Source organism: Haliotis asinina, chromosome 1 (genome assembly GCF_037392515.1).
Source record: "Haliotis asinina isolate JCU_RB_2024 chromosome 1, JCU_Hal_asi_v2, whole genome shotgun sequence".
NCBI lineage: Eukaryota > Metazoa > Mollusca > Gastropoda > Lepetellida > Haliotidae > Haliotis > Haliotis asinina.
Window position 1 is genome coordinate 54,047,660 of NC_090280.1, and position 18,333 is coordinate 54,065,992.

At 41.8% G+C, this 18,333-nt stretch overlaps 1 protein-coding gene across 1 annotated transcript; it reads left to right on the forward strand.

Annotated features, from left to right (window-relative positions):
• The first annotated feature begins 4,406 nt into the window (after positions 1-4,406).
• On the forward strand, positions 4,407-17,096 carry LOC137280931 (uncharacterized). The gene is made up of 10 exons (XM_067812117.1): positions 4,407-4,485; positions 10,716-10,985; positions 11,195-11,340; positions 12,131-12,269; positions 12,997-13,137; positions 13,432-13,650; positions 13,962-14,096; positions 15,293-15,466; positions 16,106-16,199; positions 16,358-17,096. The coding sequence occupies exons 1-10, from the start codon at positions 4,407-4,409 to the stop codon at positions 17,094-17,096; spliced, it is 2,136 nt and encodes a 711-aa protein (XP_067668218.1).
• The last annotated feature ends 1,237 nt before the right edge of the window (positions 17,097-18,333 follow it).

The window sequence follows — 18,333 nt, forward strand, 5'->3', positions numbered from 1 at the left end:
GAAGAAGCAGAACTGCAGGTGGCGCAACTTGGCTGTTTCACATCGAAATGTTATATTAACAAATGGAAAAGGCCACCCGAAGTTCACTGAAAATACTCAACAAAAAACAGTTAAGGACCTCCCAGTTAAAAACAGTTAAGGACCTTCTGCAACCCAAGGTTGTCCTAGAAAGTGAAGTGATAGTCGCTCCGCTTACTTCATTGACACATCTCCGAATTGCGTAGATCGATGCTCATGCTGGTAAACACTAGTTTGTCTGGCCCAGACTCGATAATTTACAGACCGGTGCCAGAAAGGGTGAATACTGGTGAATGCCAAACCAACCAAACCATATTTAGATCTATATTTTTTAATCCCAAAGTCCACTCATTAGATATTTTACGCCTGCTTCCTAAGGGTCAAGCATGTTTCTGATTTTTACCTCAGTCTTCTTCCCACAGGTTTCCGTGTTAAGAGTTTAACGCGAACTGCGAGGACGAGGAGGATAAGGAATATCAAACACAAAGGGGGAGTTATTGTTGTGCTCCCATTTCATGATGCTTTTAGTTCTTGTTATTTGAAATCTGTGTCGGGTGTACAATTACTGGGTGGGTGAAGCATTACCACCAGGGACCCATTTACATAATTTTCATAGCAATTCCTCTTTCCGTTTTAGGCGAAATTTCGAGACCAGCTAATTTCCAGTTCCGTTCGCCTTTACCTTGGTCGATGTTTGTCAGTACAATACAATAATCGTTCTCTTCTTTTTCACCAAACTTGTAAATATCTTGGACCTACATCTCATCATGAGACCCGTGAAGGTTCCGGGGTAGAATAGGCCTTCAGCAACCCATGCTTGCTATTAAAGGCGACTCAGCTTGTCGTAAGAGGCGACTAACGGGATCGGGTGGTCAGGCTAGCTGACATGGTTGACACATGTCATCGGTTCCCAAGTACGCAGATCGATGCTCATGTTGTTGATCACTGGATTGTCTGGTCCAGACTCGATTATTTACAGACCGCCGCCATATAGCTGGGATATTGCTGAGTGCGGCGTAAACCTAAAACTCACTCACACTCATCATGATGTCCACCCAAATAGACCTATATAATATAACTAGACGTGTAGACAACTCACTCACTAATTCAGGTCAAACGATGTTTCAGCGATATACATCAGAATTTGCGGCCATAACCGTTTCACAAACACAGCATGAGTCTCTTTAATTCTCTACTGGTCTGATGGTCCTGGTTAAAATTGGTCTTCAGTAACCCATGCTTGTCGTAGGAGGCGACGAACAGGATCGGGTGCTCAGACTCGCTGGCTTGGTTGACACGTAATTGGATCCTCCTTGTGTAGATCGACGCTATTGATAACAGTATTGTCGGGTCCAGACTCGATTATTTACCAACCACCGCCATATAGCTGTAATATTGCTGAGTGCGGCGTAAAACTAAATACACTCACACTCACTCTCAATAGCAAAGCGATGGAATGTCCAAAATAAGCCAGTTAGTGGACGTTTACCACTTGAGTGTGTGAGTTCCATGTCCCAGCAGCCATGTTTCTGACATGGAAATAGCTTTACACAATGCATCCAATGTGATGGAACCCTTCGGTGTAGCAAGGGAGAACATGTTCCTAGAGTCTATTCACAATGGCGGTGACTGGTATCTTCCCGGGCTGATCAGTGTTTATGCATCACTGTTTCATGTTCGAAGAAAATTTAGACGCTTGGTCTTAGTTCTAGGTGCTTCCGTATCAAAATCATGACCAGAGCACAATAATCCGAGGTGAAATTGGATTTAACGTCGTATATTTTAACGTAGAATATTTGACTCATATGACGTGCATGTGTGTGTATGTGTGGCTGCTTGTACTAGCCTAGACATACGCTGATTAAATAGTGCCGGGTCACTGAGATAATTTTCGCAGTTACATATGAATACCTACTCAGACACCCTGTACTGACTCTGAGCCGACCATTCCTTATTGTACCCATTAATGCTCAATGAAGCTTTCACTATTGCAGTGCTTTGTTGTCCCTTTTCAAGAAAGAAGAAATCTTAAACAAAACGCTGATCGCAGTTCTAGTAAGGTATTTATGTGATACCAAAATAATTACAAACATGAAAAATGAGGTTATAAACACAACGCCAGCGAACTACGTTGCTAAGGTGGTTTGACAGGAAACCATTGGGATACTGGACGAAATGCAGCAATGATAACAAAGTTTTAAAAATTAATTAAAAAGGCCTGAGTGACGGTACGATTCCAGCTACAAATCATAAGCATATGATTATGAATGACTTCTGCGAATACCTTGGTACCAGGTACTCGCGACAAAGTGACTGTTTAGCCCTCATACTTATTGCAACCGCCACAAAGACCACTTTTAAATATTTATACATTTATTACATTTTTTCCGCCATTAAAATAATTGCAATGTACTTCAATTTTTCTTACAGTTCGCGTATTACAATTTACGTCAATTTTTATTTGCAAGTTGTGTTTATATTACAATTTACTTCATGGATTATAACAATTTTTGTGCAAACATTACCATTTACGTGTTTATTACATTTTACGTCAAGGATTATCACAATTTGCTGCAAGTAAATAGTCAAGTAGTAAATTTGCGGCAGGTATTATAATTTATTCTTTTTTTATGATTTACGTCAAGGATTATTACAATTTACTGCTAGCATTAAAATTTACGTTTTATTACAATTTATGTTGTAACACCCACGCAGGATCACCAGATGGCAAAAGTCAAAATAGGAAGGGCCTCGGACATACTTAAAGTAACCGATGTGCGCATCAACTGACCTGGTGAGATACGTTGGGGTTTGCAACACCTACATCAAAATGACACTCAGGACGGTTTTACGTATAATCTACTTGTTCTGTAAACAGTCGGAGATCCAGCAAACATCTTCTCAATGGACATCGCGTTAAATTGGTTTACCCTCTTCCCCCGTGATATTTGCACAGGGGAATATGGCCTCGAAGATGGCAGCCGGGTTTTATGCAGGCATCAAACCATCTTTGTATTTTGTCACGGTGGGTTTATTCAAACTTTGGCGCAGTTGAAATAAAGTGAAAAGAGAATTTTTATGTCCTGAGATTACCCCTAAAATGTCAGTTTGCACAAAACGGTTTTCACGCCCGTTGGGAAAAGTTGGGTTATTTAGATTTCATTTTTTTTAATGCCAATACATTGTTTTTGATTTGAGTTATGTCATGTCACTCAACATATCACCGAGTCTGTGAACAATAGTGCTGTAAACAGTGTCGCAATTTGTACCTCACCATTCTCTCCTACCATCGTAGGCACTAAATGTAGTTTCTATTTGTTCAGGTGACGTTGTTCGAAATATTCACCTTTTAACCTAACAATGAATGGGTACCCGACAGGATGAGTAGTAGTGAGTGACTGAGAATGAATTGACGTCGCAATATTCCAGCAATGTCATGGAGGGGGGGGCACAAGAAATAGGCTTCACACATTGTACCCATGTGGGGAATCGAACCTGGTCTTCGGCATCAAGAGCGAACGCTTTAACTACCAGGCTACGCCACCGCCGTCGTAGAATGACACGCGAAGTCAAGCACACTCTATGGGAATAATGCTTTACATGTGAGCTATCTCTCAGTAATTAAATTATAGTCACCAGGTGACGCCCACGTAGTGTATCCTAGGGCAGATGAAATATGCTTCATGTCACGCAGCGGTGAATGGGTACACGGTAGAATAATTAAATAATAATACAATAGGGAGCTAATAGGTTCTTGTACACTTTGATAATGGCATACAGCCTTGTGATGATTAATGGTTGCAGTACTAAAATTATGTATGCATTTTATATCCTTGTTCGGATTGAACAGTTATATCTTTCGGCCCCTGTAGCAGGAGTACGACAAGATCGGTGTTTGTGCCACTGTTTGTTATTGGCGACATGACGCCATGATGGCAGTGTGCACACTCGTCATCCAACCATTGTCAAGCATTTCTTCTTTCATGTGATCGTGACCGCCAAGTATCACCTAGATGAGAACTTTGCCTTTCTTCATCGCCAACACAAACAAACACAGCTCCAACACAAGCCCTCAACATAACTCTCATCACCTCTTAGAGGCAGTTTACTCGTCTTCACAAAAACACGCGTGTGGTGCTAATTTGCCTTTGGTCATCATTGCGACAAACCCGCAACATTTCACAACCACGACCAGGACTTCGTTTCGTTTTAACGAAAAATTCCCTGTTTTATATTTGCCATCGTGGCATATACACCCTGGTATAATTGCCATTCCTCAAACAAGGAAACTCTTGAAGCCCCGTGGGTAAACAGCCTTGCTTCCCTCGACATCTCCTCTGTCCGGCTGTATCTCGCTGACTCGCGGCCATGCACGACACGGGGGGAAAATGAGCGAAACAAAGACTTTTTACTTATTACAATATATTGTTGTTAGTATTGCTGTGATATACTGTGTCGCATGTCAAGGTAAGTTATTAGTTATAAGACTAATTGTGATTCTGGTAATGTAATCATACTGTTTGAGGTACATGCATATATACCCATTTTGATGGTTGATGTCCCTACAGCGAGATGTAAGGAGATATATCTCCCCAGTGGATATATTGGTATATGCGTTTGAGGTTAATTCCAAGACAAATGCGTCTGCCTTCAGAAGATCCAGCTGTTTTCAGCCCTCTCGAATACCTGGTGTCTTAAATACACCTTACTCCTACGGAGTTATTAAATGTTGTACAGACAAACGGTTGGGTTACTTATATCTTAACTTTGGAATACTGTTAAGTGCATGAACATATTGTTTTAATTCCCTACAAAACACGTTTCAAACGAGTCTTCTTGCGGTTTTCATTGATCTGTCTATAAAATCTTTCATCTGTTTTGTGAAATGGAAGGCGGCCTGATTATTCTCTTCTTTGGACATTAACGATGTCTTTTTCCTAACTGTGAAGGCCCGGGTTCGATTCCTCACATGAGAAAAATGTGTAAAGCCCATTACTGGTGTCCCCGCCGTGATATTACTGCAATACTGTTAGAAGCGGCGTAAAACTAAACTCACTCACTCATAGCTGCGAATCTGCGAATCTGCCAATCATATTGAATCTGCCTTCAGTATCGTCACGACACCTACCGTTGTGTGTTGTTGTGTCACTGTCCGTTGAATTCAGTATACTGTACTTCAAATTTATACCTTCTTCATGTCTACTTTCGACCACCAAAAGAGCAGACAATGAGATGCCTGTAAGCTCTGACACGAACTGATGTCTCCGTTTTAGCCTTTAACGATGTGCCAAGGAGCATATTACATGTTACATGATTCCTCGTTCGTGAATATTTTAAGCTATAAACATTTATTTACTTCATCCATTAACCATTCTCCAAACTATCCACAACAACGTTCCCATTTCATGGGAACCGTTATTGAATCAGTTCCAGATCAAGATCCGCTGTGCGTGCAGTTTGTAGTTCATTCTCCCGTGACCTCATACATAGTGAAGTCAATTCTTAAAGTGAGTTAGGTAGGTTTTACTCCGCTTTTTGCAACATTCCAGCATTATCAAGGTCTCCCAGCGGGGGACACCATGTGGGGAATCGAATCCTGGTCTTGCATCACAAGCTAACGCTTTAACCACAAGGCTACCCCAACCACCCCTAGGATGAGTCGTAGAATGCAAGCACTCGCCTGAAATGGTCTTCACGCATTGTAACTTTGTAGAGATTCGGGCCCGGGTCGTGACGAGCGAACGCTTTAACCACCAGGCTAACCCATCCTATTTTTCATAAACAATCTAGCTAAACGAAAATATCAAGAGAAACCCAATTCTAAAAAAATGTCCCTGTTTTGTAGCTCTAAGGAATAAAATGTGGGTCACTAATTTTTTCCTAGCTCAAGTTCGTAAATTTGAGTTGTAGGGTTTGATAAAGTGAACTGCTCTCAAGGACAGTTCAAATGGGAACTGTTTTCTACCCACAGTGAGGTGGGGTTTAACGTCGTTGGTAAAAATTCTTCGTTCATAATTATGACGACGTGTATACGTGTGTATGTGTGTCTGCCTGTACTAGCCCAGACTTAAGGTTGTTTTAAACAGCGTCTGCTCACTGAGATACCATACCTTGAACATGCCTCTCAGACACAATATACTGACTTGTTGTGCCCATTAATGCCGAGCGCCAGGCAAGAACCAACAAGTACCATATTTTAACGTCTTTTGGTATGACGCGGCCGCGGATCGAATCAGTGACCGCTCTCCGGTCGGACACTCTAATCCCTACACCAAGGAGGCGGTCCAAGTAGACACTGTTACATGGACACAACACTTGTTAGTCTTTGTATTTAGTCGAATCTAGTACTGGCAGACATGAATAATCATCAGAGTAAATGCCAAGTTTGTATTCATCGCGGGGAGAGCCATGTTTGACGAGAGAATGTAGCAGACGATGGTCTACAGCACAGACGGTTAACAAAGAGACTGAAGGTTACAGGTGTATACAATGAAATAATGTCTAACTACCCAAAATAGTCCAGCTTGCTCAGTTACTTTAGCACGTTTAATAATGAGACGAAATATATGCTGAGGGAAGTATGTTGAAAGCGCTAGTAAAATATATGTCGTTATGTCAATATCCTTGTTTGCAGACAATTTTTTAACAAAAAAACCCCCACTTGTCTGAAAGAAGTATATACTCGTTAAATGGTTTCTTACCGCCGCACTATGCAAATAATCGAATATGGATGGGAAATCCAGTGATTGACATCATGAGCATCGGTCTATGCTGTTGACCGTCGAATGTAGAACATAGCCTTCTTCTGGTTGTACGCTCCACTGTAAAGTTCCGCTGAACACTTTCTGCCAATATATGTTTCAACTAAAATGTGTCACTACCAGTGTGCGAAATTTTTTTCACAGTTTGCTAACTAGTCGGGCTAGCTAGGCCTGACAGTTACTAGCCCACAAAAAATTCACTAGAACGAAATTTGAATGTAGACACAGGTTTCATCATTGATGAACATTTTTATCAAGCCATAGTTTTCCATTATTTAAAAGTGTATTAATTAACGAGACTGACAGAGTGATAAATTTACAAACTGAAAATTAACAGTCGTGGAGATTTACTGGTCTGACTGGATTTTTGCCAGCCTCGGACTAGCGGGCCAATCTCTATTCCGCACACTGGTTCCTACTAATGATCCACTGGTCTAATGTACAGGATACCCAACTGCCATGGGTATAATGGGATCTATTTTAAACAGATATTTCTTTTCACTAGGACCCCACAGGACATGGGTTAGAATTGATCTTCAGTAACCCATGCTTGTCGTAACATGTCGTTCACGTGAGCGGTTTGGTTGATACAACGTATCCCAATTGCATTCATCAATGTACATGCTGGAAAATATTGGACTGATTGGCCCACATTCGATTGTTCAAGGGGCAATATAGCGGGAATATTGCTCAGCGATGATATAAACCTTTTTTTCTGATTGTTGTAAAAATCGTTCCGTATTACATTTATGATCGGGGTGTTTACATCTTCACAGTAATTTCTTGCTTTATTCCTAAATGTGGACCCGTTAGAATCGATCTACAGTAACCCATGCTTGCTGTAAAAGGCGACTAACGGGATTGACATCGTGTGACAGTTGTTTAGATCGATGCTCATGATGTTGATCACTGGATTGTCTAGTCCAGACACGATTATGTACCGACCACTGTCATGTAGCTGGAATATTGCTGAGAGTGGCGTAAAACTAAACTCACTCACTCACATTCACCCTAGCTATTTCGGTAGCTATTCCAGATTATTATTCTATCAAGTTGACGTTTTAAATATATCCTTTTCACAGACTGTTTAAAACACGATATTATCTTTACATTATACAGTCAATACGTTACAGTGATCGGATTGGTGTCTTTATACCAGTATTAAGTTACGAGTATCACATGGGCTAGTAACGCTAAAAATTGCCATCAAGGTATTCTGTCACTAATGTGTACATACCCTGTTGTCAGATTTTAGCGTCACAAGCCCCAGTGGTGACTATTACACCGGGACTTGCTTGAAAATCCGACTGGGCGAATATAACCAATCCCGATATCACCCTTAAATAACACCTCTAAAGAGAAGAGAGCTACATTTCACTCATGCGACAAGTCAAGAAAACGCTACACGCACGCGATCTGTATCACGAGATAAACTCCAATATTCTGCAGTATATCAGTGACTTTTGTTATCGGCGATTTTCGATCATCGAAAGAGGTTGGTGAAATTTTAGTTGGGATTATAAAGTATACGTAGTCATTTAAGAACAGGCTTTAATTTTGCGTGAGTTCACTGGAATATGAAGCTGCACGGAGAGGGGTTAGACTGAATGCTTGTCCATGTTAGCTCTCACGCAATAAAACTACATACTCAATTCACGAGAAAGTCAGTACTGGTAATTGCTATATCATTATTTGGTACCACGAAGAGTTCTATACACAATGTAATTACACCCGTGGCCGTTATACATGTAGCCTTGTATAGCATTTCTGCCCGAAAGGGCGGTTAATACAATACATAGTAGACCTATTCACGCAAACATTGCATAATGATTTATTCAAATTGAAGCAAATGAGAGTGAGAGAGGGAATAGCTCTTCATAATATCGTGACATGAGAAATGAGCTTCTCACACTGTACCCATGTGTGGAATCGAACTCCGGTCTTCGGTGTGACGAGCGAACGCTTTATCAACTAGGCTACCTTGAGTTTTTAAGAAGATAATGTGATCGAAATATGACATGGCGAATCATATCTTATTGATGTGTGCGTGTGAATGAGTCAGTGTATGTGTGTTTGTATGTGCGTGCTTTAAATTCTTTAGTATCGTTTTGTTAGAATCGAGAGTGTGTCACTTATCGTCCATCTGTTATTTACTATGTGTTTCAAAGTCCAAATAAGGATGAACTGCAAGTTGTATGTATCCACCCATTGACGAGAGTGGGAAATAGCTGAATCTGATGAGATCAACTTGGGATTTCCAACGCACATTTTCGTGACCGCTTTCATAAAACTGTCGTACTTGGCCTTTGCCCCAAGGCCTATACATACAGATGTTTGGTGACCACTCACTTGAGGACTAGGGGTCACTCTCATGGCGGAAGAATTCTATTAGACTAACACTTACGCCCTAAAGACAAACGTGCTCTCACTGAGAGTGATCGTCCATGTATCACAATATATTGACGCATCTGGAATAGGATGGACTATATTGGGGTATTATGAGACGATAGAACTCTTTAAGGTTTCACTTTATTAGAATTGATGAGTTCCACTAGATATGAACTGTCCTATTGATTTGTTTAACACAGCTTGAACGTATTTTATACATATACATGTAAGGTATATTTGCTGCAAATAATATGTTATTAATTATACGTTTTTCATATTTTTATAGACACCTATGGGGGAGTATACGCCCAGTGTTTTACGAACAACATTGTAACAATATTAGACAGCAATGCATAGCTTTGTCCCTTATACATACCAGTATGATATATTAGCAAGGGTTTCTTTTCTGCAAAGTTACACGAACCCAGAAACTAAACAAAGAACAAATAAACATTATTCTGTGAGGAATGTAACAGACTTGTACTGTACACTTGATTACTTGACATATTGGACACAGAACAACAAAGGACGTGTCTGAACATCCCGTAGAGTGCCGTTGCTTATTTACACACACAATAATGGAACTCTCTACAGTAGCGGGAAGTATAAAAGAGACGCCAGACAATAACCGTGCATGTTTTGATCATCCACCGAAACAGATACCTTTGGCTGCAGACAGCATAACAGTGGTGAAAATAAGCATCCACACTAATTTTAGCTGTTGGTAAATATTTTTCATTAATTCTACGTTTCGTGAAGGTAGAATGGGCCTTCAGCAACCCACGCTGGCCATAAAAGGCGACTGTGCTTGTCGTAAGAGGCGACTAACGGGATCGGGTGGTCAGGCTCGTTGACTTGGTTGACACATTTCATCGGTTCCCAATTGCGCAGATAGATGCTCATGTTGTTGATCACTGAGTTGTCTGGTCCAGACTCGGTTGTTTACAGACCGCTGCCATATAGCTGGAATAATGCCTAGTGCGGCGTAAAACTCAACTCACTCACTTATTTTCCGGTTCAGTTCATCTGCACTGTATTACCGTTTTCTGTGTAGGATAATGAACGAAGTACAGTAGTATTCTCAGACAAGCTCGATAAAACTCCACGCTAATAGCAAAGTAAAAAAGCAAAACAAAGGTAGTAGAGGTCGTAGAACCAGCGAAGTCTGCGTTACCACCATTCCAAGTGAAGCAATACATGGTTTGGACACTAAACGATAAGCCACGGCGTGATAGCAGCATCATGTACAGGGTGTATGGTTTGTCGGCAAGCAATTTACTAATCTCAGGAGGAGGTGGGGTAGCATTGTGGTTAAAGCATTTGCTCGTCACGCCGAAGACCCGGGTTCGATTCTCCATGTGGGTAAATTGTGTGCAGCCCATTTCTGGTGTCCCCTTTCGTGGTATTGCTGGAATGTTGCTAAAACCGGAAAACTAAACTCACCCACTAATCGGAAGATTAAATTCTGGCTTCAGAAAGAGCACTTAGACTATCTGAGTGAAATTGTTAAAAGGTTCTTCACAATTTCTGTTTATATTTCTTTGCAAGGATCTTCAGACCCATGTGATGATGAAAATGTTATCCAACTTCCGGGTGAGCGGAAGTGCCTGTCGTATCGCCATGACGCCAAGCACTGGGTGGACGCCGCCAGTATCTGTGAGCGGGAGGGAGGCTCCTTGTACCGGATAGATGAAGCAACACTCGGAACAGGGTCAGGGTTGAAGCAGTGCCTTCTCTCCACGCCAGACACTGGCGGAAAGCTGGATTTCTGGATCGGCGCAACCAGCGTGTGGAGCCCGCAGTGGAAGTGGGTTAATGGTAAAACCACTTTCCTTCAGTTTAGGGTCGGTTAAAAACAGAGCAATCTAAGTTAGGACCCTTAATCTGTCGTATATGTAGATAAATGTGAACGTAAATGATGTAAAACTCTGATTTCAGGATAGACAAATGTGATCTCAACTGAAGCCAAAACTCTGATTTAAGGATAGGCAAATGTTAACTTGATTGATCTAAAACTCTGATTTCAGGGTCGTACCTAAATCCGATGCTGGCGTGCACTCAAAACTACTCAGCGTTGACGGTGCCGTCATTTGACGTATGCGGCAACCACCTCAGCGTTGACTACTGTGTCAGTATATGTAGGCAGGAGGGCGCACCCTTCTCCGTGATAGAGGTTAGTCAACTGTAGTAACCGTCAACAAGAAAATTAGTCCATTTGTAATTGTATTCTCATATTATATAGACTTGTTTTTAGGCTTTGTTTGTTGCATAACGCCGCACTCAGCAATATTCCAGCCATATGCAGTCTATAGATAGTCGAGTTTAATCCGACAATCCAGTGATCGACATCATGAGCATCGGGTTACGCAGTTCGTATACGATGACATGTGTCAACGAAGTCACCCGATCCCATTAGTGGGCTTCTATGACAATCATGGGTTACTGAAGACCCGTTGTAACCCAGATCTTCACGGCATTTGAGGTTTTGATTTATTTAACATTTATTATTTCTTGGGGTAAGCAGTTCCATAACTTCAGTTTTCAATCGAAAATGCCTCTTGGTCAGTTAGTAAGTGAGTCCACCAAGCAGACAGCTGCTCTTCCGCGACACTGCCATTGAAAATTAGGTGACTTTGTGCCATCAAAGATCACACGGAACAGAATTAGCCTCATCACAGAAGAAGAAGATATTTATCAAATGGGTGTCAATAATTGTTGTTAATAAAGGTTGTTAATAATTTGTAATAAAATCGAAATACAAAAAAGAAGCGAAATGTACCAAGTGGAAATAACTGGAAAAAATACCATTAATATGACACAGTTACATCATATGTCACGTCAATATATAAAAATCAAATAAATTCGCCACATTACTCCTGCATATCACGCAACACACACCATGTGACTTTGTGGTTATGTTTATTTTAACCAAATATGGATGCTGATATACTCCCTTGCTGCAGCACAAGAAGGGGAGTGAACATCCGTGCTGCTGGTGCAGCTATCAGTTTGATGCCCGCTACATCGGCGACTGCCCTAACAGGAACTATACACGCGGCGTTTCAGAGTGGCTGTCGGTGTTTTCATCCTTCCCGAAGTTCGGTGAGTATTTTAGACTAGCGTTAAACTCACTCACGAACTCACACACTCACGAACTCACTCATTCATAACATCGTGTTATAACATCGGCAACCAGTCACTCCAGTGATCGATATTGTCCGTGCTATATCGGTGCAACATGTAAATATACTGGACCAGGCAATTCACCGACAGCAACCCGAGAGTGAGTTTACTTTTACGCCACTGTCGCTTCATCTACTACACCCATGTGACGAGAGAACGCTTTCACTTTCAGGATACCTAACATTCCCAACAAGACTTGATATGAGTTACGTCAATTCCGTTTCATAGAGCATGACCCCCAGATCTTAGATTTAGTGACTTCCAACAGGAACTCTCGGAACTTCAGGTTCCGCAATAGGTATTCTAAACAGTGCCTTTGTATTTACACGCATATTACATGCTTCTGTCGCCATGTGGTCTTGTGCGAACAATGGATGACCCGTCTTCGAGAATGAAAACCTAAACTCAAAAATGGGCGGGGATGTAACCTAGTGGTTCCAGCGTTCGCTCGTCTCCCCGAAGACCCGAGTTCGCTTCCCCATATGGATTCAATGTCTGGTGTCTCCCAAAGCGTTTTGATGGAACATTACTAGACGCGTCGTAAAACTAACCTCACTCAATGTATTGTTTTCGTTATGGCGGCATGTTGTCATATCGGATGGTCATGGTGATTTCAGTGAGTGATTAATGCCATTTTATTCAACAGGTACAGCTATTGTGTTGAAGAGTTCAGAAGCGTTGGCTAAGACGGAGACGTTGTGTGCCCGCGTCAACCTCGACACTACGACGATACGGGAGCTGTCCAGCCAGCCCTGCTTCACAAGGAACTACTACCTATGTAACCTCGGTCAGATTTTCATCTACTAGAAACAAGGGGAGGTGGGCTAGCCTAGTGGTTAACGCGTTGTTACGCCGAAGACCTGGGTTCGAATCTCCTCATGGGTACAATATGCGAATCTCATTTGCTGGTGATCAACAGCACGAGCACCAATCTACACCAGCCATGTCCGTCCTTTCCCCACCATTATTCCATTAGCGTTTTCTGATTGTAACTTATTTAAAGTTTTGCTATTGATTTGACAAGAAAAACAATACATCTGATCCTCGTTCATAACATCTAAACGTTTTTCATTATTTTCAGGAAATAAGACAGACTGTACACTGACGCTGGAAGGCCAGTGTGTATTTGTCGGTCAAACATGGGTCACGTGGTTTGCTGCACGTGCAGACTGCCGCAGTCGAGGTGGTGACCTGTTGATTGTGGGGGATCTGGTAGACATGTATGAAATCATCCCATACATTAAGCTGAAGAAGAACTACTGGATAGGAGCCTACAACCACGACTGGGATTTCCATTCAGGTATCTACGCAGTTGCTGGCCAGACTGGCGACTGAATTTTCATGGGATCATTTTCAAATATACATAACACTCTCCGACTTCTTATGTTACTATACACCTTTAAATCATACAAACTGTGGCCTGATATGGTATTTTACCATTTGGGCTTAGTTTCTACATTCAGATTTTGGCATTGTGACTTATTTTGTGACCGAGTAACTTTCAAGCGTAGCTAACCCGTGTGGCCAGCAACATTTGGAAACAATTTCGCACACTGTGATTAGGTGTTGAATTTTCCAGAGTTCTCTGACTCTTCCTTTCTCTCCCTCCAGGTAGTGACGTCTTCCTGCGCCTCAACAAAAACGTGCCTCAGAAGACGTCTTGCGGGCACCTCTACAATCAAGGCAATACCTGGTTGTGGGCAGACACTGGCTGTGACTCACGGAAGCCATTTTACTGCCAGTTCGGTTGGTGACTTTGACCAATTTGTTTAACTGCATGAAACAACTGGAATATCTTATGCTTACTTTAGAGTGAGTGAGTGATTGCGTTATCGTCACATCGGCAATATCTCAACCATATCGTGACGATACTTGCTTTAGAGTTCAGGACATAGATTTTTCGAAGCTCTTCTAGAGGATGGTCGTAAGTGCCATACATTGGCATCAACTTACGACGATCTTACCTGTAAGAGAGCTTCGAAAATCTTGAGCCCGAGTTCCCAGTGATCTATTATTACCCTGTTCGAAAGTCAAGAAACGAGTGAGTGACTATGGTTTACGTAGCATATAGCAGTATTCCAACAATATCATGTCGGGGGACGCCAAAAATGATCTTCATGCATTGTTCACTTGTTGTGGAAGTGCGAACAGTTTAACCACTGGGCTACCCCACCACCCTCACGAAACCTACAGCTTCTTCAGCTTCATCTGATCAAGTGAATAATAATGCATTGCTTGACCATGTCACAACTGGTTGCGTCTATTACTGTGAAGAGGTGTTCCTTTATCAGTTGGGTGTCAACATGTCCAAACAGATGAGACAAGGTCGCCGTTTGACATCTCAGTGTGGAGAATTGGTCAATAATAGCTATAGATGGTTTGATGTTTCCGATCTGGGTTGTAACAAATCCATGTATGCATGTTTTCCACGACCAACATAGCCTACTGAGAACCGAGCAGGTGTTAAGGAGAAGGCTTTTAATTTCATCCTACATATTTTGTGGATTGTATTTCAAATTTGATTTTCATTCATACGAATATGTCTTTTTACACGTTCTATGTTTTATTCGACTGTAAAGAGACGTGTCTCATTGGGGACGAAAGTAATTATTTGAACTTCCCTTATTTGATGGGCACTGTCATACTCTATTCGACAAAGTAGAAACAATATCTTTAAATTTTTACTCTGAGTCTTCGAGAACACTATCATAATCTTTCTTCCATAAAGTAGAGACATTATCTTTAAACCTTGTGCATGTGTACTTTGTGCAGTCCGTTTGATTTCATTTGAGACCGATGAATTGCTCACCAACACAAATCTGATAATTGCAACAAAACCACATTTTGCACAGTTTCATCGATCTTAATTGAAATCAAACTGTCTGTAGCCACGTAAAATCATGTTCCCTTCGCTAATATCCGTTGTTTGTGACTTCCTTCAGATAGCATCAAGTACGCCAACGTTCCTTCCTCCGACAACGACTACATCTGTCCTTGGGATATGGACCCCCCAACCCCCGTCATCCCGACAGATCCGCCCATCACCAGCAGTGTCATCTACAACAACGTCTCCACCACGACCGTTCAGCCAGTCGCCATCATCGGTGACGATGGATGTAGGTCTAACGATGTCAGTGAAAGCTCAGTGCACCCTGATCACTTGATATTGACGACCCGTGAAGATCCAGGTTGATCTGTAGTAAACCATGCTTGTTTTAGCGGCGACTAACGGGATCGGTTGGTCATATTCGTTGACTTAATCAACACATGTCACCACATCCCAGTTGCGGCGATCGATGCTCATGCTGTTGATCACTGGATTGTCTGGTCCGGGTTTGATTATTTACCGATCGCCGCCATGTAGCTTGAATATTGTTGAGTTTGGCGTAAACGTAAACTCGCACTCTCACTTGATATTGACAGTTGTCAATGGTAGTTAAAACTGAAGAATCTACCACAGTGAATATCAATAGGTAAACCCACTGTAAGTCTGTAATGCCCGTTGTAATAATTAGGGACCGACCATTAAATATAGTAATAACAATAATAACGATCATGAAATTCCTTGGTGAGTTGGACTAGGCAGGGCCCTGAGCTGATGATGAACCTCACCAGCCTGAGCCAGAATCATCCGAACCCTCTCATCTGTCTAGTGTGTGTGTGTGTGTGTGTGTGTGTGTGTGTGTGTCTGCGTGTGTCTGTGTGTGTGAGCGAGATTATATGTAATTTTGAACGTTGTTCGGATCTGATTTCAGCCTCGTTTCCCCTGGCAGCTGTGATCGCTGCTTGTGTTGCCGCAGTCCTTATGTTGCTTTGTGCCCTGCTCTCAGTCTTTTTCATCAGGCGCAGGTATGGTTCTTGAAGATGTTCCTCTAATGTTGCATAAAATAAATGCATCGAACGTTATATAACTACAAATCAGTCCAAACAGGCGTTAAACTCAACTTACTCACTCACACACCTTTCTTAAAAACAAAAACCCAGAAAAACCTATTTTTCTGTTTTAGACAATGGGTTGCAAAAAAGTTCAGCCGAAAGTCTGACCGTGTATTTGGTGGTCACCGTTTACCACGACGTTTCTACCATCGGTGGAGTAACAACTACAACTACTACCCAGACCATCTCTCCGACGGCGGATGGGAGTCCATTTCAACTCACCACACCGGCGTCTTGAGTGACATGAGCGTCGTCTCCGCGCCCTCCCCAGGAGGCTATGTGAGGGAAGGATATGAGAACCGAGGACTTACTAGAGCATACACCCTCGCCTCCCCAGCCGACCTGGATGCGCTTTACGCTAATGTGGGGAAAGGGGGGATAATCCGCCGCTCTACCACCAAGGGAGGTAGTCATAGCTTCACAACAGTTGGCCACGCTTTAGGAAGTGGAATGGCGGGTACTTCCGGTATAGGCGGAAGTAGTACGAATATTGGCCTGCAGCATGACCTGAACAAGTCTATGACCTCTATCCACCGCACAGGATTGTCAGCATCCAAGGAATATATGACACTGGCGGCACATATGAACATTTTGGAGGATCTTGGATCCACAAGATCGGCTACCCGCACCCGCCCTGAGGTTGCTTTGGTAACCAATGATGTTGATCTCAATTTCACTGTTAATCGTGCTGTTACCAAGAACAGAAGTGGTAGTGAGCACTCGAGCGAACGCACCATAGAAGAGATTGAGTTACCTGTGGGGACAACTGTCGAGATCCCGACTCATCCTTCAGACTCGGTACATTTTTGAGCATATTGAAAAACGGTGAAATAACGTGAAATATAAAGGCCGTTAAGGTGAGGGTGACAAGAACATACCAGTTTATCTCCCCAAATCATGAGTAATTTCGTATGATGCCAATCCATAACTGATTCTTTTATCTAAATATGTTAGTTGGTGCATGCGCGCACCTATACGGAAAACGGAGATGTATCATACTTGAAGCAGAGCAAAACTTGTGATCATGCACAACACAAGAATACTCACATCCGCTTCCACACCATCAAAGACGAAATACAGGTTCTATAAGGGGAATCGAAGTCACCCTGACGAGACCACGCTTCATACAGGGTTCGCTAAATGCAATCTTTATTCCCTAGGCAAGCTTTTTGACCAACCCAGATCCCATCACAACCTCTATACCTGAGTGTATGCCAAACCCTTTCCGCTTCCATAAAATCGAATGTACCATTCCAACATTTTATGGTCCACAGCAAGGCAAATTGAAGTGAAATTGTATGCATTATCCATTTAGACTCTAATTCCATGAAGTATTAGTTTCTAACAAAACAGTCATCAGAAACTATAAAAAAAATTAAATAATATCTTTATTTTATGAAAATGAATGAATGTCATATTATGAATTTCTTCGATTAGAGCAGAACTGTTTTCATATTCCCACTTAATGACCCACATAATGTTTATTAACGATGATAATTCAAGACAAAACATAATTACAACATAATTACCGATGACAATTTAAGACAACAAGCTGTGATTCTGTTTTACCCAGCTGTGCCTCTTTTGCCACATAGAAGTAGAACATATACCAAATCTTCTCCCGATAAGTATGAATATTTAAAGATTTAACTCCTTTTCATATACGCCATGCTAATAAGCATACATGTACTAAGATTATTATAATTGTTATCCAGCACAATAAACACGGTTAACCTGTAAATAATGGGAGCAATTACATGTAATCTGTATTTATTACTGCCGTTTGTCACGATGCGTTAATTCGCATTGTCCCGATCCAATAAGCGTTCGTAACGTTACGACCTGTCGTAACACTGTAGTTTATCATAGGCTTACGAATGTTGTAGCGCTATGAATGCTTTGTTGTAAGTTATGTTGCTCAGGCATTTGATGCGTTGATCAACACACTGTGTATTAAATCATGTAATTGTCCTTATACGATGCTGCCTTCACTTTTAGAATGTTCTTCATAACAGTTGTCATCGTGTTTAACTGAAACGTATTTTGC

Excerpts from the sequence above, each read along its gene's own strand:
- LOC137280931 (XM_067812117.1), top strand. The coding sequence starts at position 4,407 with ATGAGCGAAACAAAGACTTTTTACTTATTACAATATATTGTTGTTAGT. Across the intron at positions 14,097-15,292 it reads GCCATTTTACTGCCAGTTCG|ATAGCATCAAGTACGCCAAC; the intron begins GTTGGTGACTTT and ends GACTTCCTTCAG. Across the intron at positions 15,467-16,105 it reads CATCATCGGTGACGATGGAT|CCTCGTTTCCCCTGGCAGCT; the intron begins GTAGGTCTAACG and ends ATCTGATTTCAG.